The sequence below is a fragment of the Chenopodium quinoa genome, unplaced genomic scaffold (assembly GCF_001683475.1).
Source record: "Chenopodium quinoa cultivar QQ74 unplaced genomic scaffold, ASM168347v1, whole genome shotgun sequence".
NCBI classification, from domain to species: domain Eukaryota; kingdom Viridiplantae; phylum Streptophyta; class Magnoliopsida; order Caryophyllales; family Amaranthaceae; genus Chenopodium; species Chenopodium quinoa.
The window spans coordinates 4,835,056-4,861,837 of NW_018742205.1; the positions used below are offsets into that span (position 1 = coordinate 4,835,056).

The 26,782-nt window shown below is 33.1% G+C and overlaps 2 protein-coding genes and 1 long non-coding RNA gene across 4 annotated transcripts; all 3 read left to right on the top strand.

Annotated features, from left to right (window-relative positions):
* Positions 1-7,701: 7,701 nt before the first annotated feature.
* LOC110730152 (probable CCR4-associated factor 1 homolog 9) lies at positions 7,702-8,823 on the top strand. The gene has a single exon (XM_021909930.1). The coding sequence runs from the start codon at positions 7,870-7,872 to the stop codon at positions 8,695-8,697; it is 828 nt and encodes a 275-aa protein (XP_021765622.1). The 5' UTR covers positions 7,702-7,869; the 3' UTR covers positions 8,698-8,823.
* A 2,640-nt stretch (positions 8,824-11,463) lies between these two features.
* LOC110730163 lies at positions 11,464-19,070 on the top strand. Of its 2 annotated transcripts, XR_002513006.1 has the most exons (4): positions 11,464-16,708; positions 16,845-17,016; positions 17,109-17,214; positions 18,123-19,070. It is a non-coding gene; the product is annotated as an uncharacterized LOC110730163 (long non-coding RNA). The 2 variants fall into 2 exon arrangements; XR_002513005.1 differs by having other exon boundaries at positions 11,464-17,016.
* A 5,718-nt stretch (positions 19,071-24,788) lies between these two features.
* Positions 24,789-26,428, top strand: LOC110730172 (transcription repressor OFP13-like). Its single transcript, XM_021909953.1, has one exon. The coding sequence runs from the start codon at positions 25,150-25,152 to the stop codon at positions 26,050-26,052; it is 903 nt and encodes a 300-aa protein (XP_021765645.1). The 5' UTR covers positions 24,789-25,149; the 3' UTR covers positions 26,053-26,428.
* The last annotated feature ends 354 nt before the right edge of the window (positions 26,429-26,782 follow it).

Below are 26,782 nucleotides of genomic sequence, written 5' to 3' on the forward strand. Positions count from 1 at the left end.
AAATTGGAGGGTGCTTTAATGCCAATGAGATGAACATTTTGAGATTAAAATTTGGTCAAAAGGGTCGTTCTTTTAGGGACGGAAGGAGTATTTTTATAGTAACTTTAATTCGGATAACTCTTAATTTGTAATGAGTTTGATTTGAATTTTAATGTGTAATTTATAACAGATATATGATATGATGGCTAATATGATTATCTAACACAAATTTTTATATGTGGCCGGGGTTTCTTATTCAAGAGTTAAAGTAATTCTTAACCGACTGAGTAACCCCTATTAGGGGTGTGCAAAAGAGGACCGAGACCGGAAACCGGACCGTAATTGGACCGGACTGGCCCGGACAGATGAATCCTCAGTCCTTACAATTTGGTGATTCCGTGTTTCCGGTCCGATCCGGGTAAATATCGGAATAATCTGGTCCGGATCGGAAACCCGGAAAAATGCTTACTTTTTTTTTATTTTTTTTTATTTTCTTGGTTAAAAATTTGAAGTTTATGTTTTAATTTCTAAAAACCCTAACTTTCTAATTTCTCACGCCTCTTCTTCCTCTTCTCATTCACTTTCTCTCTCTGCTTCTTCTCCATCCCTCAAACTCATCCCTCCACACTGCCTTCATTGTAATACCCCGTATGTTTATACGTATTTTAATTTAAATCATTATTTTATGAAGCATTTAAATAATTTGAAATGAATTATTTATGGTATTTTATTAATTTAAAAAGAATTATTTTAATTAAAGGTCCATTTTTATTTATTTAATGGTTTTGAAAATATTTTATTTTATTATTTAGAAACTTTGGGGCATATTATTTTATAAAAGAAAATTTAAAGTCAATGTTGTTTAAAGAAAGTCAAATGACTAGTTTTAATAGGAGAAGGGATTATTAAGGGTAAAAGGGAATTTAAGAATAGGAGGGTTTTGAGAGAGGGGTATAAATACCCATTTTATGAGCAAGTTAGATCTTGCCCAAGATGGAGAATACCCAAAGGTAAACTCTCTCTCTCTCTCTCCTCTTATTTTCTCTCCCTTAATTTTTCCCCATCCCCTTTTATTTTTACACACACACGCACACACCCAAGGTGGTCGGCCGCCGCCACCACCTCCCATCGACCGGCCAGCAGCCGCCCGCGTGGAAGGCGGCAACAGCCCCCTCCTCGTCGTGTGGCGGTGCGGCTTCAACAAAAAAAAAATCTTTTTGTTTTAATCCTAATCTAGCCTTGATTTAATTATTGTTTTCGGGTTGTGTGATGATTTTTATGATGTTTGATTATGATTATTATGTATATAAATTTCAAATTTGGTTTTGAATTTAAAACCCCAAATTGAAAACCCTAGGTTTGTAAATTAATGTATATTGGTGGAATTTGATTGTAGATGATTAATATTATTGAAATAGGTGTTTTTAAACATAATTACAACAATTTTACATATTTTTAAAAAACTAGAATTTTAATATAAAGGTTAGAATTATGTTTTTTGAAAGGATTTTTAATTACCCGTTAATTGGGAAAAAGTAGGGGTTTTAAATTAATTTTCAGCTTGTTTTAGAGGGTTTATAAGTGATTTAAAGAGTGTATATATTGCTGGAAATTTATATTGAATAGATATTAATGTCTTTTTGTAATTTTGGGTTGTAGGAGATTTCCAAGTGAGTGATTTCGTGTAGTCGAGGCGATTTTGAGATCATATTCAAGGTACGTTCGCGTACTCGGTAATTATTTAAGTGTATAGAAGCATGCTAGGCTTTGTTTAATTAATTCCAAGGTAGTATCATGATAGGTATTGGTTGAAATTGTTGATTGGATTGATGTTGGCGATTGATTTGTGAAGTATGATTTATTTGTGGTGAATTGATGATCGGAATTAATTATGTTGGCATGTTGAATATGAACCACACTTTTATTGTTGGCATGATTGTGAGCATGTTTAATTAAGCTAAATGTTTAATTGAGTTTGGAATATTGAAAGAGAATTTTATTGATGCTACAAGCATGAAAAATGAGCTATTTAAGTGTCTATGTACACGAGGATTAAATTATATTTTTGGTGCCTAGTGCACTTAAGGTGTTCTAAACACCGAGGGATAGAATTTGTGGTGCTTTATGCACATAAGGTGTTATTTAACACCGAGGTGGTTTAAAAAGGATTCAACATTTAATTTTTGTGGTCATGTGCTATGCAAGAATTACATGGGTGTGTTTGATTGCTTGAATGATTTATTATGATTGATTGTGTTATGGTTTGAGAGTCATCACCAAGTCTAAAAATATGTAAACAACATAAAGTGAAAGTGATTGCGCACCAAAACTCTTGGAACGGATATGCCTTGAGTATGAACATATGGGGGGAGCTATGCGACTTTATATTTGACCATAACTTCTATTGGGAGTACAGGACGCTGTATATTCCTTTTTATTATGCACAGGAATTCCGCCACTTACGAGTGGTTCTTTTATACTGGCACGGTTAGCTCCCGTGTTAGTATCCCTTTATTGGGGCAGGTTAGGGGAAAACCCGTTCGATGCGTAATCAAGTTAAATAAATAATCTAGTGATTTGTTAGTTGGCTATGTTGTATGTTGTATGCTTGTAAACAAGTGCAACAAGGTAAGTTGTGTGTTGATAGGATGAAAGCATGTTAGTGTGTTCTATTTATACTTATGTACTCAACATTGCTGATTATGTGTTTGTATGTTTGTTTGGCCTTGTCTTTATCTTGGCCCTACGACGACCTATTTCTGATGGCGAGTAGTGGGGACAAAGTAAAGAGAAGTTTTTCAGGTGATGAAGCATATTCATGATGGGCATGAGTGAAGAGCGAATCATGCTTAGTTTCTATAAGAATGTGATGTGATTTATTGCTTTGAATATTATATATTTTACTTGTGAGACTAACACAAAGGTTTTAAGTCTTATTTCGGTTTTAATAAGGACCTTCAAAGGTTCCTAGTTGTAGGTTGACTTCGTTTGACTTTACTTTCCTTGGTTTGACTTTTTAAGTTGACTTCTTTTGATTTATTTTTAAAGAGAGTCTTCCGCTGTGTGTCTTTGATTTTGCCTTAGCTGTTTTCATGGTGGCGATAATGTCTTAGAATTTCCTATTTCGTATTTTAAAAAGAGCAAAACAGATATTTTAAAGGAAAGGAATTTCTAGGGTGTTACATTCATCCTTCCACCGCTCATCTCCGGCTGCAGCACCGTCTAGGCCATATTTGTCTTCCTCCTTTTTTCCCCCCTTTTTTTAAAAGTTGGTTATAGATCAAAATTGAGGATGCTAATATGACCACCCGCTGGACGCAGCTCCAAGTCTCTAACCACCTCACGACGCCTGACCATTCGCCTGTTCTACCGTCTCCAACTCGCTGGACGTGGGTCCTGTTCCAGCCCCGGTCCAAAATGCAGCAAAAAAAACAAAAAAGGGGTCTAATTGGTATTAATATGCAATTTAAAAAATTCAAAAAACAAAAAAAGATCTAATCGGTCTAGCTGGTCCAAAAATCGGAATGGACCGTAATAAACAGGTCCAAACCGGAACCAAGACCAGTTAATTATGATCCGGTCCTCGATCCTTACAAAAAGGCGATTTTGGGTTCCGGTCCATTCCGGTTCCGTATTAGTCCGTTTCGATTTTGGACCGGTGCACAACCCTAACCCCTATAAGTAACCCCTAACCGATTGAGTAACTCTTATAAATAATCCCTGACCGACTGAGTAACCCATGAATAAGTAATCCCTTTAAGTACCCCTGAATAAGTAATCCTTATAAGTAACCCTTGAATAAGTTATCCTTATAAGTAACTCCTGAATAAGTAACTCTTATAAGTAATACCGGACGCACAATGTAGCCAGTCACACAGAAAAAAGCACCCTTAATTTAATACTTTTAAGTGTTTAAGGGTAAAATTTATGTCAGAATTTTTTAAACTTTTGTACTCGTAGTATATAAAGGGTAATTTTAAATATTTTTAGAGTAACTTTAAACCGTTTGCCTTAATCAAGAATTTGTGTTATATCGTATGGTAATTTCTAGAATTAGTGAATTAATGATTCTAGAAATACTCCTTCCATCACTTATCTATGGTTAAATTTGGTTTTTAAGTGGGTAACCGAGTATTAAGGAAAAGACTTTAGAAATTTGTAAAATGAGAATATTTATTTTGGGAGTAAATAAATATATTGGTAAATGAAAATATTTGCTTTGAAAATATGTACTAGTTTTGTTAAGTAAAAATACTCGTAGTTGTTTTGGGAATACATATATCCTTGTATTTGGTAAATGGAAATATTTGGATTGGAAGTTTGTAATATGAAGGTAAATGTATTTGAAATGTCAAAATATGGAGGTATATGTGTAAAATAATTATTTTTATTTTAGGAAAGTTTATAAATGTAACCATAGAAAGGAGACGCCCAAAATTGAATACGTGTAATCATAGAAAAATGACAAAGGGAATACTCTCTACCAAGTACTCGCTATCTCTATGGCTAGGATAAGTGTAGATCAAAATTGTCTGAAGAACCGATCCTCAGCCGATTCGATAATAGTTTCGAATCGAAAATCGAATTTGAAAATTTCGGATAACAATTTATTTATTGTTGTAAAAATGCAAACAAGTCAATGATAACCCTGCAAAAGAACAAGAGTAATCTTTAATGTATGACTTTTAAATTTACCTAACACTTGAGGTTTCAAAAATTACTCATGATCACCAAAACACCAAACCACTTATTGTTGTGAGTTTATTGGTGAGTTTGACTCAAGACTCACATACAAGACTGTGTTTTTTGCAATAAAGTGGTGCAAGACTATAGGTAGTCTTGAGATGAGTTTTGGATTCCAAAACTCATCTTAAGACTCTACAAACTCATAAAAAGCAATCTGATTATTTTTTTAGCCAATGTGGAGTTGCCAAGTCATCAACTCAAAATAATTGTTGATATTTGTAAAAAGGAATAGATATATAAATAGTAAATTTGGAGTGAGTCTTAGAATAATGTGTTAAAGTGGAGAAAGTTTGGTATGAGTCTAAATAATAAAAAACTAATTTAATCTTAGTGGAAGGCTAACGTGACAGAGTCTGAATTATGAATTTGGGTCTGGAGATGGGGATAAACTTACCCTTAGTTGGACATAAACTTACCAAGTTTGCGATACTGACTGGAAACTATTTAGAGTACGTAGTTTTATAAAATTCACCTATTATGTATTTTATACCCATTGTTGATAATGGATGACTAATCGATCAAGATGTAATAAGAAAAGTCTAGTTTTTTTTTCCCATCTTAATGCTATTAGATTATGATTTAGCTTCTAAAAACAAGTAACAAATAATTTTATGGCTCAATAATTATTATTAACACAAAGTATTTTACTACACGTAATCCTAATAGCTAATCGATACACATATACATGAAAAGATGGCACTCGCCTGGCGATTAGTGGCATGCCATGACCAAGTATGACAAAATACGGAACTGACATGAGGTAGGCACGAAATGTTAATGTGTATGACGGGTTTGAGCCATTTTTATTTGGAAAAAGCATTTTATGGCACATTATGATAAAAATTAATGAAATTTGGTTTAGGCATACAAACATATATTACATGGTGGCACGGTGGCTGATGGGCCGACCTTTGGAAAATTTTCAGCTTACACAACACGTAGCTCATGACTAGGCCATGGGCCTAGCCTATCTAATCCCAAAAAACGTGAGCTTGGCACGAGGCATGGCCCGACATGGACTGCAATCACTATACTCCTTCCGTTTTTTTTAAAAGCTACATTTGCTATTTTCGTCAGTTTTTTTAAAGTTGCACTTCTTTTTTGGAAATCTCTTACAATTTTAATAATATATCTTTACCCACTAATGTCACCACTTTTTCTTACTTTATTAATTCCCACTCTTCTAATGGTTCCCACTCCCTTTCACACCACTTTACTTTTCAATAATTTTTTTTTTTACACAATCAATAACCTTATCTACCCCACTAACATATTTGTTTATTAAACCTCCTAAAACTCTGTACAATCTCAGCTTAAAAAAAAAAAAAAAAACGGAGGAAGTACATGATAATTTATTGTGCAATGAAACATTGACACATAAGGAAAGAGATTTTTTAGCAATGTTGTTGATGTATTGTTGTGCACTGTATAAATAGTTGCGGTAACGATGAGATACAACAGAGGCTAGTCCAAAAATCAATAATGTTTATGGTTAGATAAAGTTACAAAAGAGGAGAGGCCATACTTGATGCTTTGCTTAGAATCCAAATGATTGCATTCCTTAATTTCCTGATCAATGTATGTACTTATATTCTTAATTATACACATGAAGACTTTAGGTTATAGTTTTATTATCTAACATGACAAACAATTAAATAAAGCTAAACGAAAAAGTAGAGAAACATCAAAACACAACGTACCAAAACCACGAGGTTCATTTTAAATAATAATATTCAGTACTATGTGATGCATGAACATTAACTAAAGTTGGCAGCCAAATTATATAAATGTTGGATGTTTGGTACCAAACAAAAGAGTTGATACTCTCTGTGCTGCACATTGATCATCACATTCTTATATTGTTATGCAATTATCATAAATTATGGAGATGATCACAAGTCATGCAAGTGGTGCTCAATTTTCCATTATTTAGTTTGTTGAACTACTTATGGCCGATATATCAATTTATAATTTTCACAAGAGTAGTAGCGGGTGATTTAAAGCTACGTTACGGTAAAACTTACATATGTCAATAATTTTTTTAAGTTATTGAATATTTCCTGCGTTACAAAAATATGATTATTTCGTTCTTTCTCTTATATTTGAAAGTCATTGTCCACGTCCCTGCTCTCCCTATTTTCTCTCTTTCCACTTCCATATAAAAAAAATAAAAAATAAAATAAAATCTATTTGATACTTTACAACTCAATATATTATGTAAGATTAGTGCTCCATTTTTATAATTCAAAAATTATCCACTGTAAAACTAATTGACTAATGCAATGATCAACCAAACATCATGTTTAATGAAGTGGATGAAATGACAGTTCTTCAATACAATGACTGCTTTATAACACATTCATTGACTATGAAACCTAAATATAATCAATCTTTTTCCTCGATTATTCATTTGGATTATTATATTGAAGCAATTAATTTATAATTGAAACTTTCAATCAAATAATTAATTTTAGTAAAAGAGTAAACAGCTAATTAAAGTTATGGTAAAACTTTCATGTGTTTATAAAGTTATTCACTTTTTCAATCTTTCTCCAATGTTTGAAAGTTTCTATCTTTCATCCCCTTCTATAAGTAATGTTTTATATAGCTTAAAAGTGGTTCCTAGTAAAACTAATTCAATATTTTTTTGGTGCACACTACTAATGCAATGATAAAACTTTAATTTGTAAATACAAGGACTATTCATCAATACAGTGACTTTTTTATATCCTCATTGACAATTGAATCCTATTAGATAATATATCTTTAATCTGTAATTGGCACATTTAATCACACGAACAATAATTCAATTCAATTCAATTCAAATAAAAAATAATAACGAGTTTTAGAAGTCACGCTATTACTTACATATGTCAATTAATTTTTAAAAGTTTACTTTTCCATTTTGTATCTATGTATAGAAGTTACCGTCCCACGTCCCCACTCTCCCTTCCTCTCTCTTCTTCCCACTTCCATTATAAAAAAAAAAACCCCAAACCTCCCAATTTCTTCCTCCTCTCCCCAGTCACCATCAAAACCCTAGAAATTCAAATTATCCAAAAATTCGCAGTTAATTTATTCCAATCAACACTGAAGAAGTGAAAATTGAAGAACCCTAACAATTCGATAAGTTCTGGATTCTTGATGGCCATTGTTCAATTGATTAAGATCCGGGAGGTATGGTCTGATAATCTTGAATCTGAGTTTTTGTTGATTCGATCTTTGATCGACGATTACTCCTACGTTGCCATGGATACGGAGTTTCCCGGCGTACTTTTCCGGCAATTCGGCAGCGAATCGCGGCCTAAGTACACTTCTCCGGGGAAACACTACTCTCTGTTGAAGCAGAACGTCGATGCTTTGAAGATCATTCAATTAGGGCTAACTTTGGTGGATTCCAATGGAAATCTGCCCAATCTCGGAAATCCTAAGATCGGCTACATCTGGCAGTTTAATTTTAAGGATTTCGATGTTACGACTGATAATCAGTCGCCGGATTCCGTCGAGTTGTTGAGGAATCACGGCATCGATTTCGCTATGAATTTGAAATCTGGAGTTGACTCAGTGAAATTCGCTGAGTTGATGATGTCGTCTGGTTTGGTGTGCAACGATAATTCAGTCACTTGGCTGACATTTCACTGTGCTTATGATTTCGGCTATCTGGTTAAAGTGTTGACTCAGTCGGAATTGCCGAGTGAGCTCAGTGTGTTTGTTAAGCTGGTGCGCATTTTCTTTGGAGGGAGAGTATTTGATGTGAAGTACATGATCAGGTTCTGTGATGGCTTGTATGGAGGATTGGATCGTGTTGCGAAGGCTTTGGAGGTGAAGCGAATGGTCGGCCAGTCGCATCAAGCCGGTTCCGATAGCTTGCTCACATGGGTTGTCTTCGAGAAGATTCGAGAAATTTTCTTCAAGAAGCCTGGCAGCATTGACAATTACGCTGGAATGTTGTATGGGTTAGAGACTTCTTAGCAAATTCTCTTCTTTGATCATGCTCTAATGTAAATTAATGTCTTTGGATATGTCGTCATTGATGATAGTTTCAAGAATATAGTATAGTCCAGTTTTAATTTAATCTGGCTTCATTTCTTCTTTAAATTTCGTTTTTTTTTTTAATTCTTTTGCTTTTTTTTTTTCCTCCCTTATGCTTTTATATTTTCTTTGCCTTGCTCCAACGATTCCTGAGAGAAATATTGATTGAGACTAGAGCTAAATGTGATATTTGTGGTTTTCGCAGACGGTGAGGAAGTCGAAACTGCTTTATGAACTTCTAAAGGAATTTGGGGATTTTGGAGGTACAAATACTGCGTGCTTTTAGATGCAGTATTAGTGATATTCAAGTTTTGGGACTATATTGTGTAGTAATTTAGCTTGTTAGGGAGCTTGGGTGTTTTATTGACTGAATAGGATTGGAAGTGTACCAATTTGTGTATTGAACACCTATGGAAAAGAAAATTAGACAAATTATGGATATATAAATGGGTCTATCTTGGTTTTTGTTTCAAAGGTGATGGAATAATGATGGAAATTTGGAACAAGGAGTGATCTTAGCTACTTATCTCTTGTCTATTTTAACAGTCGAACATCGGAAAATTGTGTAAATCACTTTAGTTCCACTAGTTTTCCTCTTTAGATGAGCCAAACAACAAAATTTGTGTAAATCACTTAACAATAATTTTCAACTTTTTAGAGATTTAGACAACCAAATTAGTGAAGGTATTTTTGATGTTATTATTGTTACTTGTCTGGAGTTTTCCATTTAGTTATACATGTAGAGAAAGAGGAAAGGGAGCTGGTCTATTTGTTTTTGTATAATCTCTGATATATGATGAGTTAATTTGGAGCAATGGTGGTCTTTGGTGTTCCAGATTGTTATCCCTTCCCTCAAGTGTTATATCTCAGATAGAGTGAGATTTTGAAGAGTAGGATATAGCTGGAAGTTTGAGCTTAACTTTAAGAAGTATTTCCGTCAGGTTGAGAGAAGTTTATCGAGAATGTCTCCATTGGGTATAGTTTGACATGTTAGCTGAAGGGACTTTTGTCTTTATCAACTTGCATATCCTTTGCTTTGGAGTTTGGACTGTCTAATTCCTTAAGATTGTGGGATGCTTGAGATAGTATAGGTCTTGGAGCCTATGCATAGGGCAGGAGGTGAAGATGAGTAGGTGAATTGTTGGTACATTTCCTTGGCTGAATTATTTCTGTCTTACAATATAGAATGTTCTGATTAGAATTACATTTAGGCTCTGTTCTCTTCACCTTTTGCTGAATTGAAATTAATTTTATCAAACTAAAACTATTTTTACTGAACTAAAATTATAAAAACTTATTTTTACTAATCATCTATTATATTTGTTCTTTAATGTTATCAATTAACAATTATTTTTAGTGAAATAAACTAAACTTATTTTTACTAAATTGAAATTATTTTTACGGAATATTATTATTTTAAGGTGAAGAGAATAAAACCTTTGTAGGATAAGCTATACGAATTTGTTTGTTGACTTCACAGTGCCAAGATCCACAACAATGATAAAGAGAACCTTGTTCGGGTTTCTTTTTTGCCGTTAATGACCTATTTACCTAGAGTTGGATGATTATGAATTATGGTTTCATATTTTTTTAAGTTGAACAGTTGCCATAAGTCTTGCCTATTGTGTATGAAGAACATTGAGGTGTTCCTTGGTGAGGCATGTTTTCTTGGAAGGTTTATATAGATATGTTCTGAGTTCATAGGTACATATTCAGTAGTGGTAACATTGTAATGCCTATGAAATATCCAATCTTGGATGAATAAGCTCTATAAAACAATAAATAACCTTGAAAAATCCATGGGCCCACATTGCCATGGATAAAATCATTATTAGAGGTAAAAAATGATACATATGTATAAATATTTGTTAATTATGATATAAGAGATAATTAAGGCAAAATTATGAATCTGTAATTGAGATAATTATGAAATTAGAGATAATTAAAGCATAATTTTCAACCTGCAATTGAGATAACTATCAAGTTATTATTAATGGAGAAATTGATAATGTTGATTAAGGCATTAATAAATGATGATTATTTGATTGTTGAACATACATGACGAATGACTTACCAATAAAAAAACTTGATGACTTAATAAGGGGCAAGAGTCACTTCTTTCTTCTTTGTAATGCCTATATTAGTAAATAAATATTTAAATAACAAAAATCAATTTAGAAAATATTAGCTCCAATGCTTCATAGTCAATTAAAATTGATTTTATTTAATTTTATTCCATAATCAATATGATTCGCATTATTTTATCATCATTACCCTAACTTTTGTTTGATTATTTTCCGTAAATAAATACTCCCTCCATTTTTAATTTTTTTTAATGGTTATTTAATGTAGCTACGCTATTTAATTTGTAAAAAAAAAAAGCTACGCTATCTAAGGAAATATTGAAAAAGTTGAGTGAGAATAAGATAAATTAAGAAATAATGTAAAAAGGTGAATGTGTGTAAGAAAAAGGTGAATAAAGTAAGACATAATGCGGAGAAGTGTAGTTTTTGTGGGGTAAACTGATAAACAGGGTAGGCCTATAATAAAATAGTGCAAAGTCAGTAGAACAAAAAACAACAAACTTAAATTTATAGTGTGTAGAACAAAAAAAATGGAGGAGTATGATTTTAATATTTTAGGGCTTTAAGCTATTATTAGCTTTTTTCTTTTTCTTTTCTTTTTCTTTCTTTTTATTTTTTTTTATTTTTTTTTATTTATATATTTAAGTTTTTAATTTTATTATTTATTTATTTATTTATTTTGCGTTCATTTGTATTTTTTGTCATTAGGACATGTTGAACTATTAAATTAAAGTGGTCAATATTTGTGAACTAAATAGGGGTAAAAAAGAATCCTTTTTATGTGGACTACACTCCCTCTTCTCTTTCTTATATACTAGAAATTTGTAAATGATGAACAAAACATTTGTATCTCTTTCTGAATCTAAATTTGTAAAAAAGACAGCAGTGCAACACTTACTGGCTGTACTGTGTCCGGGATTAAAGTTGGTATGAAGGAACTTTGATTTTTAAAGAAAGACATTTTACTGCCCACCCAATCTGAGTCACTGCCCAAATATGTGCTACTTGTTGTCATCAATATTTAAGGTTTGCACTTGTCATCGACTCATACTGATGTTTTACACTACTTCCGCTCTACAAGAGTTCAAGCACTTCATATTGCATAGAATTTTAGGTGATAAGCTGTGGTAGAGTCACTAATTGTGTTCTTCTTAATAGAAAAGTAGATGTAGATGTGATGGGAGTTAGTGGGATAATTGTGATCATTGTAGTGATTTAGGTGTGAGAAGGAGATAGTGGGCCCAAGAGAAAGGTGATAAATAATCAATAATTGGTAAAACCTTATTAGAAAAAGAAAGTGTTCAAACTATGTTGGGATGGATGAAAGTTGAAATTTTAAATTTCAAAGGGAGTATGTTTTTAATCAGGGAGGAAGAATTTCTCATGCATGCGACATTAATCTCCAACTAAATCCCCATCTGTCAATTCCTACCAAATGTCAAATAGGGAGATGAAGAGTGTGATTTGTGGCTTTGTGCTTTAAAGTGAGAGACTAAGAGTGCATTCAAGTGTCCTCTTTCCTATGTATTATTATTGGATGTTGGGATAGCATTTGTGACAGATGAATTCACCATTGTATCATCATTATGAATCCCTACTTACCTAGGCTGCACTTGTTGGAGTTATTGTGTCTTGGATAAAAGTTGATGTGATCATATTGTTATGTGCTTGGTCTATGTTTTATAGTGTTACTTATGAAGTTGAATGGATAGAGAAAGGAAGCTGCCTCGTCATTTTTCAGAGCACTAACCAAGTTAAAAATCTGCTCAGACGTGTATTTACCCATCACAACACTAGGCTTCCACTTGTCAACAATATATGCTTTTTCATGAGGTCCTCTTTATTTTATTTAATTTGGGAGGAGTAATTTCTCTTGCACACGAAATTATACTCTTGTAAATAGAGTCTAATCCTCATCTTTGAAAATAGTATTTACTTCTAATCTTCATCTTTGTAAATGGTATATACTTCACTCTTGGAATGTGGATACTTTCCTAGAATATTGTCTTTCTCTTTCCCTGCAAGATTTTACTCTGTTCTCAGAATTGGCTTGTTAAAAAATAATTAGATGAAAAAAAGAAACAAGTCACTTGAATTTCTATTTCACCATGAAGAAGAGAATTAACAATGATGGAGTTGAATTTTACTTCGGGCTTATTAACATGCTTAAAGACTGCCCTTTTGGTAAGTGCTAATAAATGATGGCAATGGCAATGGATTTGTATATAAATTTGTAAGAGAAATCAATTTTTTCCGTGGTAATGATTTCCATACTATCTATTTTTCTTCACAAATTTCCATTACCATCCATTACCATTTAGGGGGTGGTGTTGGTTGGTAATGGGCATTTATGAAGAAAATCACTGATTTGGGGATGAGATTGCATTGTTATGGACATTATGATATTGATTTGCTTGCCAAATTACACTTAATTCCATTCCCATTGCCAGGAAGTATTCTCATTTCATCGTGACTCTGAGCTATTTCTGAATTTCTGTGCCTGAGTCCTGCCTTGGTTTGACTTAGACGATCAAGATAACTAATCAAGTCAGCAGTCAAAGTACAATTTCTGTGAAATTTGGATCATGCTAGCCTGAAAATGTTTGAAATTTGTTGTGTTGGATGCTGGGTCACTACACTAAGCAGCAATATCATTCAGATCAAATTGTTGTTCTTGAGTGTCATTGTGACTGCTTGTCTTTGTGTTGACGACACGGACTTCTAACTTCATAGATTATGCTTTGAAGCAGTTTTGATATTGTTTGCTTTCTTAAGAGACTTTATTTTCCTTTTGATATTCTTTCTAACTCTAGATTCATATGAAGGTTTCGTGTTTTTATTAGTTTCCATGATGCAATGCACTCAATCTAAATTTCTTAAAAATATGATAGCAATGTATTTTTGGCTTTTTATTTCTTCCAAATTTCTTGGCCTGAAATCCATGAGATTTTGAGCTGCTTATGATAAGTGCAAACAGGGGAGTGTTAAAACTTAAAAGCACATCAAAGTAGCAGATATGTTTCAGATTTTCAGGTGAGTGTTTGTTATCCTTCATCGCAGCATCAGCTTGCTTATCGACGTGGTTGTACTATTTGTTTCTTGGATTGGCATTTTTTTGCCTGTATGAGCAGTAGGTTTTTAGTGTTGAAGTAGTGACTCCTTTTGTTTGTTACTTTTTTTCCTTGCATTTTCTTATATTCCTTTTGTCTCTGTTAAAATGGCAATTGGGCATACAGCAAATGTAATATTCCCTCAATTTGTTATTTTGAACTGTTAGAGGTTTTGTCGCCACAAAATATATGTAAGTAGTAATGGTTGCAGCTTGCAGGAATTGAAAATTTGACATTCAACCTTAACTACTATTTCCTCTCTCCTTGTTTAAATTTACTTTCATTTTTACTGCATAATTAAAAGTTTGAATCTGTTTGGTGACTAGCTGGATATTCTCAACTGTTTTCCTTTTTCATTATAAATTACTCCGAGATTGATCATCTAAGTCTTTTATGTAACATCATTCCTTATATTATTAATCAATATTACCCCATTATCTGAGCTCCATTTGAATCTTTGTGTGAGTAAAGCCTGATTTTTTTTGAAGAGACTTGAGCTGGTGATGTAAAAAGGAAACACACTTTAGTTATATGATTGCTATGAGAATGGCAAACAGAAGTTTTGTACTTTTGAGGTTAATAATGGAATTTCTATAGGAATGCCATAAGATTGGTGTTGCTCTATGGTACAGAATTTTGGGCCTCTAAGGAGCACATTAAAAAGATGGGAGGTTACGGAAATGCACATGTTAAGATGGATGTGCAGGAACACTCTAAGAGATAGAATCATGAGGTTATTCACAAGAAAGTGGGTGTCGCAGGCATTGCAGACAAACTAAGGAAAAAGCGCCTGCGTTGGTTTGGGCATGTAAGATGGAGACCCGAGGTGCACCGGTACGAAGAGTGGAAGAGTGGGACCATGGAGAGGTTAAACTAGGGAGAAGGAGACCGAAAATGACTTGGTTGGAAGGAGTTGGAAGGATATGAAGCATATGGATTTGCATGATAATGAGGTATTTGATCGTAAGGAATGAGGAGGAAGATTTTGGTGGATGATATGGAATAATCACTTTTGGTTCATGTAGCCGACCCCACTTGTGGGATGAAGGCTTTGATTGATTGAGGCTAATAATGGGAGGTGGCGGTAATTATATTCTGTAAAATGCAGAAGACCTTTAAGGGGATATTGGTCTTGTTAGCTTCAGCCGACCTAGTGATGTATACCTCTATAATTTTTTAAATGCTATTAATTTCAATTACGTTGTGTGCCTTGTAACTATCAGTGTGAAATGCAGTGCTTGTGTAATTATCAGAATCTCTGGTTTCTACATCGTCTTTGCAGTAGTCTGAATATAGCAAATTTCTTTTAGTCTGCATATGACTTTGAAATCTCTAATTTTATGGGGTAAGACTAAAGTGTTTATCTCATGTAGTCATGTGTTTATTATGCCATTGTTTGATCTTCTTTTGGTAGCTGATAGGAGTATTATGAGCTCATATGCAGGTTCTCTGTTTAATTGGACTAGTCTCTGCTTAATGCTGTACTGCTAATAGTTCTTAAACTTTTGCTGCTGTGAGATAATAAATACTTCAAGTTTTACATAAAAGATATTACATCTGGTATGCATAAATATGTTATTCATTATGGTTTCTTGTGAGGAATATTACAGGTCATAAGAGTTTTGTGCATTTAGGTAATAATGACGATCTACCTTATGTGAGGAACTTGGCTTTTTAACATAGTATACTCACAATCTAACCTAGTAGTTTTTGTGTCAGAATGTCTGATTAAATGCTTCTGTTCAGACAAATTAATTTTTGATTTTTTTTAGTTTTGTGTATATTCATGAATCACGAGTCATGACTATTTAACCATAAAGAATTAGGTTCATGTTCGTCATAGTGTAACTTTTAACCTTTTTTTTTTTTTGGTCAACTGTATTGGTTTTATACACTGGTCAGTCAGACCATCTTTCCTAAGAATTTGTAAAAACTAATATTTTAAGTAGAAATGTATGTTGAGGAGAATTATTAATGCATCTTCTTTTAGGGTAATTTTTAATGGTTGATGTACCCACCTGTAAATATTAAGTATGTTCCTATAAATACAGATTAGTTTTTAATGGCTTAGGTTTTGTTTGTTGGACACCTGCAGTTAAAATCTTTGCTTGTTGAAGTGTTGTTTGCTCTAGGTAGGGTAAAATTTATATGCGTGTGAATAGTCTTACAGTGCTACCGTGTTTGTAGCAGCTGTTTCTAGTTTGTTCATCTTGCAAAACTTTCCTTGTGGTTAGTTTTCCTTGCCAATTGTCGTCTGGTTTATCTCTCAGTATCTCTTAGCCACAACTAAATGCTTGTTTTGGTAAACAACTTTGTGTAAGGTTCTTTTCCCCTCTTGATTATGCTCAAATTATGTGGCTCTATTACTTCTATATATGTCTGGTAATTTACGATGTTTGGTTCCTTCCCTTGGTTGCTATGTGAGCCAGAGGTGAAGAGCTGTAATTGCAGTATTTGGTTTCCTGTAGATTACGCTCCCCTGCTTATCATCTTTTGATGGTTTCATTGATTGTTGATAAGCTGTAAAATTTGGTACATGCCCAGTGTGTGCACTGTACTTTTTTCAGAATTCTGGTGCCTGCTGTGACTGTTAGTTGTCACTTTTGTTTTTTCGATTAGATTTGGCTGACCTGAATCAAATTACTGGTCCTTGTTTGATCTTGCTTTTGTGAGCTTTATGTGCCCAGGAGCTCTTGTGCTTCTGATCTCCATATCAGCATATTGTGTAAGTGAAGTTGTCTCTCATCCATGATCAAGGTTAAGGCCCATTTTTATTTTTATTTTATTTTATTTTATTTTTTTTTTTTTTTTTTTTTTTTGAAAAAAATATCATCTTAATGGCCTTGTGGAGTTTTGAACTTGCAAATTATAATATCTTTCTTAATCATTGTAGGTCCTGGCACATGCTTGATGCTTACTGTAGCATATCTTTTGTTTTAATCTAATAATGCTGCAGGCCACCATAGCCTTCTGGCTCTCATGACCAGTCCCAAGCTGGAGTTCTAGTGGTCATGTGACTCAAAACTTGTAGGGTATGCCAAGAAAACCTGTTTGTCAACATCAAGGTTAGCCTGTTGGGCAGTTTTGTTTCCCTTTAATTGGTGCCCACACCTAGGTTTTCAGTCACTGACAAAGAATCTTCTCTATATAATTGTAGAATACCACAAAAGCTGGATGTGTCTGGGCTCCACAAGTACATCAATCTGCTTATATGAAGTTGATATTGTGACCAAGATGTCAATCTCAACTCACTGATCCATGTCGTGAGTTTTATTTCCATGGGTACACTAGTATTTGCTGATATGTTTGTTTGATTTTTTTTTTTAGTAAAATTGAACAATGATAACAGTAATTCAGAGTGGTGAGTAAGATTTGTAAAGGAATTAACATATTTCATTTTGGCCGAGTCATATGGGATATTCATCTAGGAAATAGAATTGTCAAGCTTTAGTGGTACTGTGTACTGTCTATTATTGGTATCTCCACTAGCCCTTCCTTCTGTCTGCAAAAAAGACCCAAGGTCATTACCAAAAAATCCCAACATTGCTATGACACTCGAAATAGCTCTCTTTTGCTTTTTTTTTTGTTTTAAAACCAGTTCTGATCTAGGGGACGGGGGGTTTTCACATCTCTCTCTTTCTCTTTTCTTTTCATTTGACGCGTCACCCTTATGGATATTTTTTTGGGGGGGAAGTGGTGGGGAGAGAGAGGGGAGGGGGGGGGGGGTGACGGGGTTCTTTTGGATATCCTTTGGAGATACCTTTAAAACTCGTGTCATTAAGAGCTTACACTTCATTCTCTGTCCATTGGAGAGTCTAGGAGATCCTTCCAAACTTTTTTTTTTTTATAAATATATTGGATCTCATGATTTCCTTGGCTTCTTATATTCCCCTCGACTCTTAGGCTGTACAGTACTACAAGTAAAAATCTCTTGTGGTGTTGCTTTGGAGCTAGTTTAGTTAGTGCAGTGCAGTGCAGTGTAGTGTGGACGATCTTGGACTAGTTTGACTGGGCTTGTGAGGTTGGCCCCCTAAATGTGTTGTTTATCTTCACTGTAATCCCCAATCGAGCTGGAAAAGAATTTTCACTGTTTGTTTTGAATTCATTTTAGTTTTACGAAATTTGTCCTTAGCTTCAAAAAAGGCCCCTCACTGTGTTTTTTCGGGGGCAGGATATGGTCTAGTGGTCTACCACCATGAATGTTTGGACATGAGAGGCTTTGGCTCAATGCATCAGCTAATCAGCTGTGGAAGTACTACTGCATGTGAAAGGGGCCAAAATGTGGATTTGAAATGGAAATCATTGCCAAAAGTGAAGCATCGTCTGTGCGTTGATTGAAGCGTGCAATCAGTTAAGACTTGCATCAAGAATTTATTCCTGCAATTGACTACACTTTTTTTAGCACACTTGATCAATTATTTCGTATTTACATTTAATTTTCTGTTTCTTACTATAATTTGTTTATATGCTTTGCGGGTGTGGAAAGAGTGCCATTACACCTCATATTTTCTAGGGGATAAGTGTACAAGGTTTTGGTGTACGTGTGAAATTACTAGACCATAATAGAAAGGCATTAATAGATGAAGCTAAGGAGGGGTCACCATCATTGGGGAGAAAAGAACAGGTGATGAAATGAGAGCAACTCATAGAATATTGAGCTGTGCTGAAGAGGTTATTCGGTGTCCCTATTATCGGAAGGAATTTAAGAACTGTTGTCTAAACTCGGGCTGCATGTCAATATCGGATTATTAATGGAAATGCTTGCTTTGCTCTAAATTTGGGTGTTATTGTATGACAATGAAAGTGTAAGGTGGCAAAATTGAACCTAAAATTTCATACACCTGAGCTCAGTAATGAATTGGAGTCTCCCTTAGTTGAAGGCAGGACAAAACGGAGTAGTTGTTATGTTGTTGCATCAGGGTTCCACCTCTTTTTTATTTGTGGTTGAAGGCGTAAATGTGCTAGATTTTCTTCTATAATTTTGTTTATAAGTTATCAATAATTATCACCACTCGTTAAAATGGTGATGGAATGAGTGCCCAACAACGATGTGATATGTTCCCAAATTGTGTTTATAGTATTTTGGCTGGAATTAACAATAACATATGCTATTTTTACTTAACGGTTGGATTTTATTTATTTTTTATTTATTGTATAGAATGGTTTATGATTATTATATGTATGTTATTATGTTACTGTTTAAAATTACATTTGTTGACAATAATGGGGATAAAGTAAGCAAATGTGTAGAAATGTACGTAGTATAAAATACTTTTTACTTTTTTCATTAAGCAAAAATGTAGAAATGTAATATATAATACTTAAACATAATTTAAGACTCTGTTCCTGATTTTTACAGTACTTAAATCATTTTTACCGATTTACTATTAGTGCTTTTTATTGATAAGAATGAGCTACTTTTATGAATATAATTTGTTTTTATTAAATATTATGGAGTATTATTTTCAAGGTGAAGGGAACTGGGCCAAAGCATTTGGGTATATTAGAATTATTTAATTTTTCATTTTAGAGATAAGGTGATAAGTGAAGAAGTGATCCCAATCCTCAACCGATGGAGTATATCATTTGTGGCCAATGTGGGGGTGCTGACTATGGAGATTTTATTGAAAAAATGTGGGCTTGTGAGTTGTGACGTATCAGTGATCATTGTAGCTATTTTTGGTAAGTCCTGATATATTTATAAGACTGATATGGCAATTTAAATATTTATGATTGCTTGATGTTTAGGTTAAGTTTAGTTTGGAATCTGTTTGTGTGTGTTCAATGTCAAGTGTTAATCATCCTAATGCTTGAAACCGATTTATTATGCACTTTTACTCCCAAGTTTTATGTCATAATCAGTTTTAGTCATTATAATGACATTATTGCATAATGTTATTTATATATGAATTTTAAATCTCTATATATATACATCTATTGTTCAATGTCAAAAACCAACTAATAATTGCGCAAGGAATGTTTTTCTTATAACCCCTAATATTAAGAAACAAATTATATAAGTAAGTATATTATGCATACGAAGTATGTATTTTCAATTTTGTATGCATTAAGGTTATGTATGCGTCAAATCCACTCCCCTGGTTGTAGAATGAAGTTTCAAAGATGGGAAACACTTTATTCACCAGTGGAAGCTGAGAAAGTCCCAATTTATGTCCTTGATAAACAAAATTGGTTTATCAATTGGCAAAACGGTAATTCATCAACAAAATGCTTAATCAGCATGCTATTTTCATAAATTTTTCAACAATTATAGGGTTCATATTTAATGAAAAGTTTTTGATTTATTTACCATTTTTATTTCAACTTGTATTTTCTTGTGCAAGCCAAAGGAAGGCGTACATGCAACTAGCTAGAAGGTTTGTTAGGGCATTGGTGCATCCACGCAAGAGGATCATAGTGAGTATGCACATAAGATCCAATTTACCCCTCATTTTTGTGTCCAATGCGTCTTCTATTCGAAACTTGATGCTTTATTTAATCAATTGTTGTACGGCCAAGTGAAGATGGCTAATAGCATATTGTTTGTGAAGTAACAAAGGGTTTTCTTATGCTATAAAAGAGAACCACTGGGTGTTTGAGTAGATTAAGCCATTAGAAAAACTTCTTGTTATTCTCTTGTCTACATTGAAGAAAAACACTTTATAGCTTTCTCTTTTACATATTATCTCTTAACCAACATATGTGAATTGATTATCTCTTATTTATGTCCTTTAACTCTTTCACGTCTTGTTCATTAATGATTAATGTACAAATTAAAAGCAACACTGCTTGTCTACATTGAACAAAAATTCTTTATTGCTTTCTCTTTTACGAGTACATATGAATTTTATCTGTTTTGAATATGTGAATCAATTGTCTCTTATTTACCTTCTTTATTGCTTTCACGTCTTGTTCATTATTGATTAATGTACAAAGAATTTATTAAAACATAATTGTAACTAATATTATGGTATATATGTCGTACAAGGTTGGGTATATGGGTTTGTAGTACGAGAGGTTTTTGAAATAAAGGGACCACCCAAGAAAAGAGTATGGACCATGGTCTCAAGTATCTGAGTATGATGTGAAACAAAGGATGTGGATATGATTTGGACTATAGTATTAGTAATACCCCAAACCAAACTTAATCCAGATGTTCGTGTCCACAGTCTCACATGGGCTCATCTACTTTCTTTTTTTCAATTTTTGTTTCATCATACAAGCTTCATTTGGTTCCATCCCAATCATCTCAATACCTTGAATGAGACAATTGGTCAATGAAGAGGTCTTCATTTTTCACACTATAAATGTATCTTTGACCTATGGTTAGTTGCATTTCCTTTTTTAAAAATACAAAAATATACGAAAGTATAAATTTGATAAAGTTATGTAAAAACATATAACTAGAAAAACACCTTACTTATAAACGATTTAAATCTAAGTACTGGTCATGTATTCAAGTCTGAATATCGCGTAGTTTTTAAGTATAGAAAATTGTTATTATTGGAAATTTGAGATTCTTTTACTCTGAGGTTTGAGAAATTGAAAGATTTGTTGATTTCTAAATACCTAAGAATAATAAAATGACGATTTTGAAAATTTAGCTTTGTAAAATATTTCTATAAGGGAATGGAAACCTCTAAGGCAATGTTTGATATGAATATTGGAAATAAAGTGCAAAGGAAATAAATATGAGGGAGCTGAGGAAAGGAATCAATTAACTCTACATTTTCATTTGTTTGATTTAACCATGGAAAGGAATTACTTAACTTTTTTTATTTTTCGACTATTTCACCAAATGCCACTAAGCACTTTAATAATTCATCAAATGCCATCAAGGTTTTTGAAATTCACTAAATGCCACCGAGTTTTTACAAAGTTCACCGAGTGTCATTAATGACTAACAGCCGTTAACTTCGTTAGTCATTAGGATTAAATCATGTCACATGTCATGATATGATTGATTCATTTTAATCATTTATTTTAATTAATAAAAATTACATTTTTTTCTCGATTTTTGTGACGGAAATTATTCGGGTAAAATTTTGGGGGTTATTTTGACCCTTTATGGATTCAAATTAAGCTCGAAATTGGCAAAAAAAATAACGTAAATGCCTCATTTTATGTGTCGAAAATATCTCGATTAACGAGTCATTATTTTTTAACCATGAAAATTGATCGGGTAAAGTTTTGGAGGTTAATTTGATTCAAAGGATCAATGTAAGCTCGGAATTGGCAAAAAATTAACGTAAATGCCCCGTTTTGTATGTCAAGAAATATCTCGATTAGCGTGTTATTTTTTTTAACCATTAAAATTGACCGGGTAAGGTTTTGAGGGTCATTTTGATTCTTTAAGGACTAATTTAAGCTCATATTTGGCAAAAAATAAACGTAAATGCCCCCGTTTTGTAACTTTTACGGTTAAAAAAATTACGATCTTAACACGCAAAATAGGGCATTTACATTATTTTTTTGCCAATTCCGAGCTTATTTAAGATCCATAAAGGGACCGCCAAAACCTTACCTGGACAATTTACATAGTTAAAAAAACAGGCACACAAATTGAGATATTTCTCGACACACAAAACGGGGCATTTACGTTATTTTTTTGCCAATTCTGAACTTAATTTGAGCCCATAAAGGGCCAAAATTACCTCCAAAACCTTACACGATCAATTTTCAGGGTTAAAAAATAATGACTCACTAATCGATATATTTTTCGACACATAAAACGGGACATTTACGTTATTTTTTTTGCCAAATTTGGGCTTAATTTGATCCTATAAATTTTCTAAATAACCCCTAAAACTTTACCCGAATAATTTTCGTCACGAATATCAAGAAAAAAAATGTTTTTTATTAATTAAAATAAAAAAAACCAATCATATCATGACATGTGTCATGATTTAATCTTAATGACTAACGGAGTTAATGGCCGTTAGTCATTAATGACACTCGGTTAATTTTTTTAAAAACTCGGTGGCATTTGGTGAATTTTGGAAACTTTAATGACATTTGGTGAATTATTAAAGTTCTCAATGACATTTGGTGAAATAGCCGTTTATTTTTTATTGAGAAGGGTAAGCGTAATTGTTACCTAAGGTTTTAAAGAAGTAACAATAGGTGAAAACCATTACCCTTAGATAATGATAATTGTTACCTAAACCCTTATTGACAAGTAACAATCACCACATTAAACGGTTTAATGGTTATATGTTTGTTACCAAACATGCACTTATATCTATATGACCTCTTCAATATATATATGTGCATGCATGACTGCATGAGTGTATGCATGGATTAATAGAGTTGTGTTTTTATATGCTCACAAACGCCTCCACGATATCTTTCATCGAGAAGCTAAGGCTGCTTAAATGTCTTCCAACTTAAGTTTAATACCATGTATAAAATACGTCACTATCTTCTTAATATGTAATGATTTTGTCACTTTATTTTTCTTATTTATCTAATTCTGGTATATATTTGGTTGAACTATATATATTACGTCACTTAGTGTGCTAAGACGTCTTTCTTAAAATGGCTTTAAACTAAATATGTCACGATGTGTCCAAGTCTTCATTGCAATAGTTAATTACTAGTTAATGTGGTGATTGTTGGATGCTAAAGCATTTTGGTTATTGACAAGATGATTTTTGGTGTGATGCTAGAATTGTCTTTGTTGAGGGACATACATCTATAAGATACTAGTTAGGTTGCATCTATGCACGAAGTTTGCTATTTTCGAAAACTAGATATTCGTAAATATTTACTATAATAATTTTCTTACAAATATGATACTCCGTACTGAATTACCATAAAAAATTATAAGTTTGATCAAATTATATCAGAGCAATTAAGATCAGATAATCATATCCCGGTAAATTATATAAAGCCTAGTTTACAAGTAATTATTACCTAAGGGAATGTCCATGTAGTTTTAAAGAAAAGGATCTAGGTAGGACTTAGGATTGCATACAAAATGTTCAGTAGAAATATTAGGCTTTGCTCAAGAATTTAAAATCCATTTATAATTAATATTTAATGCCGTTTATGACTAATCTTTAGGTTTATATATATCATAATCGTTATTTAAAAAGTGATTTCTGACAGCAATAGGTTAATGTTAGACAAAACTACCCAAAACTAATTTTTTGAAAGTTGATGTCCACTAATTTAATTTAGTCTTTGTTTCCATAAGTTTTGCTCTGTTTTTTCTAGTTGATGAGGAAGGGAGATCAATCACTCATTAAAATTCAAACACTTGTTTAATCTTTGAGATTGACATTGAGAGTTTAAGATCATTTCCTTAAAGGCTTTTTACAACCCACACTTTCAATCCATCATAACTGGAGCTAACTGTCAACAATTTATGGTTGACTTTGCTCCTTATTGCTTAACATAAATTTTAGTTTAGAAAAGCTAATATAAATATTAGGGTTTTGTTCAAATAAGTTAAGTCAATAATAAATTAAGGGTACTTTAATGTAAAGATAACTTCTGATAAATTTACTACTCCATAGTAAATTTCAGCATTTAATACGACATTATATTGGTAGAGTGTTCAAAGGGGATATTCAAATCTTGTTTGCATCGTTCCTTTTATATATCTTTGTACAACAAATGAGAGTATTTATGTACCAAATCACTTTGTATGTAAACTTTCTTCGTTTTTGAAAGTTCAACTCATTAATGATATAACCGATTAACCGTATAGTTTCTGTTCGTATAAACATTAATCAATCTCAAAATGAAAAGAGAGTCGAACTTTTAGAAACAAGGGAGTATTTAAAAAGTTGGCTACAAAACGGGCGGGTTGAGTCGTTGGAGAGTGAGCAAGTAAACAAAACCATAAATGACACACACTTGCTTTGCTTAGCAAAAAGTACAACAGAAATTGAATGTAGGCAACTGTCTCCAACATTAAAATTGCTATACTTTTACATTCAATTACCACACCTAAATCCCACATCTATCTATATTTTACATTCACTCTCTTTTCCCCCCTTTATTTTCTCTCTCTTCCTCCCTTCAAATATTTCTCTCACCATTATTAAATGAAACCCAAGCAATCTTACCACACTTCCATACTTAGTTCACCAAAATTCAATCTAACTCATTAATATAAGTTCCTTTCCTTCACCATCCACTCCAACTGTTCGACGAAATTCCCCAAAGAAAATTAAAATCTTCCATTAATAATGGGCAAGAAGAAAATGAAGCTTCCATTTCTCTTTCAATCTAAAAGCTTAGACCCAAAAGTATTCTCTTCTTCTTCCTCATATTCGTCTTCCCCACCTTGGCCCTTTCCTGCTTGTGGGAACATAAAGACTCTTTCTTTTCGAGCCAAAGATAATGATGATGATGCTTTCAGAACCTTCAACTCTGCTTTTCTTGAAACCGAAATGACCCCTCCTGAATCTTGTTTCACTATTTCTTCCTCTTCTAGAAGCTTCTCGACTATGTCCGAAGATTCCGGAGACCCCCTTGAGTCCGTCATTCGTGGGTTGAGATCCGATAGGCTCTTCTTTGAGCCTGAGCGGAGTAGCTCATTACTACTCCACTTGCAAAACGAACGGAGTCAAGAACAAGAACAACACCAAGAACAAGAACAAGATCAAGAACAAGAACCCAGTATAAATCCAATCTTATCGGAAGATTCGGAATTAGTAGTAGCATACAAAGAGAGTGAGGTATTATCAATGGACTCAAATAGTCCATATGAAGATTTTAGAAGGTCAATGGAAGAAATGGTTGAAGCTCATGGTGTTAAAGATTGGCAAGGGTTAGAACAACTTTTGGGGTGTTATTTGAAGATTAATGGCAAAAATAATCATGGGTATATTGTTGGTGCTTTTATTGATTTATTGGTTAATCTTTCTTTTGGTTCTTTTGAGTCATCTTCAACTTCAACACCAACAACAAGATCAACTACTACTACTACTACTACTACTACAACAACATCATCAACTTCTTATTCTAATTACTCTTCTCCTTCTTCACCTCTATCTTTGCCTTCTTCTTCGCTCACTACCCCTTGTCTCTCTTTAATACTCGATCATGGCGACGTTGATGAGCGAGACGAGGATGATGATCATGTATGATGGATGGGTAAATCTACATATTAGTTTAGTGAATTTTGAGGGTTAGTTAGTTAGTATTAATTGATCTTAATAGATCTTTCCTATGGTTTATTATTAATTAAGTAGTATTAGCGTTAGTAATATTTTTAGGGTCAATGCTAACTTGATTATTATGCACACTATTAAGATTGGAAAAGATTGAAGTTAAGATTATTCAATCTATTATTGAATGTTGTTGTATGTACAATCTATCTATATATCTCTAGTTTGGTTGGACTAGGTTTATATTTTCCTCTGAAATTGGCCTCATGAAAGTCTGTGACGAGTACTTGTAAAGGAAACTGCACATGTCATATCACATGAATTGGAGAAATCAGAAAATGAGGTGTTCAAATTAGAAATTTTGGTTAATACTAGTATAATGTTAGATTTGTTATTTGTTATTTGTTTTTTGTTAAGTTAGATTGTTCTGTTTTTTTTGCTAATTTAGGAATTGCCCTTTGTCTTGGGTAATGGCCATTCAATTATACGTAGTATATAAAATTTACAAGTGTTATTTATTACCATTGTCATGGGTTAGGTGATCTTAAATATTTGTTTTCATAAAAGAATGAGAAGAAAGAACATTTGAACCAGAAAATTTTGGCACTATATGTATAAACTAGTATGAAACCATGAAAGAGTAGCAAACTAAGAGGTTTCATGAAATCATGGTGGGTGTGTTATGTCATGATGCGGTCTAGTCAATTCC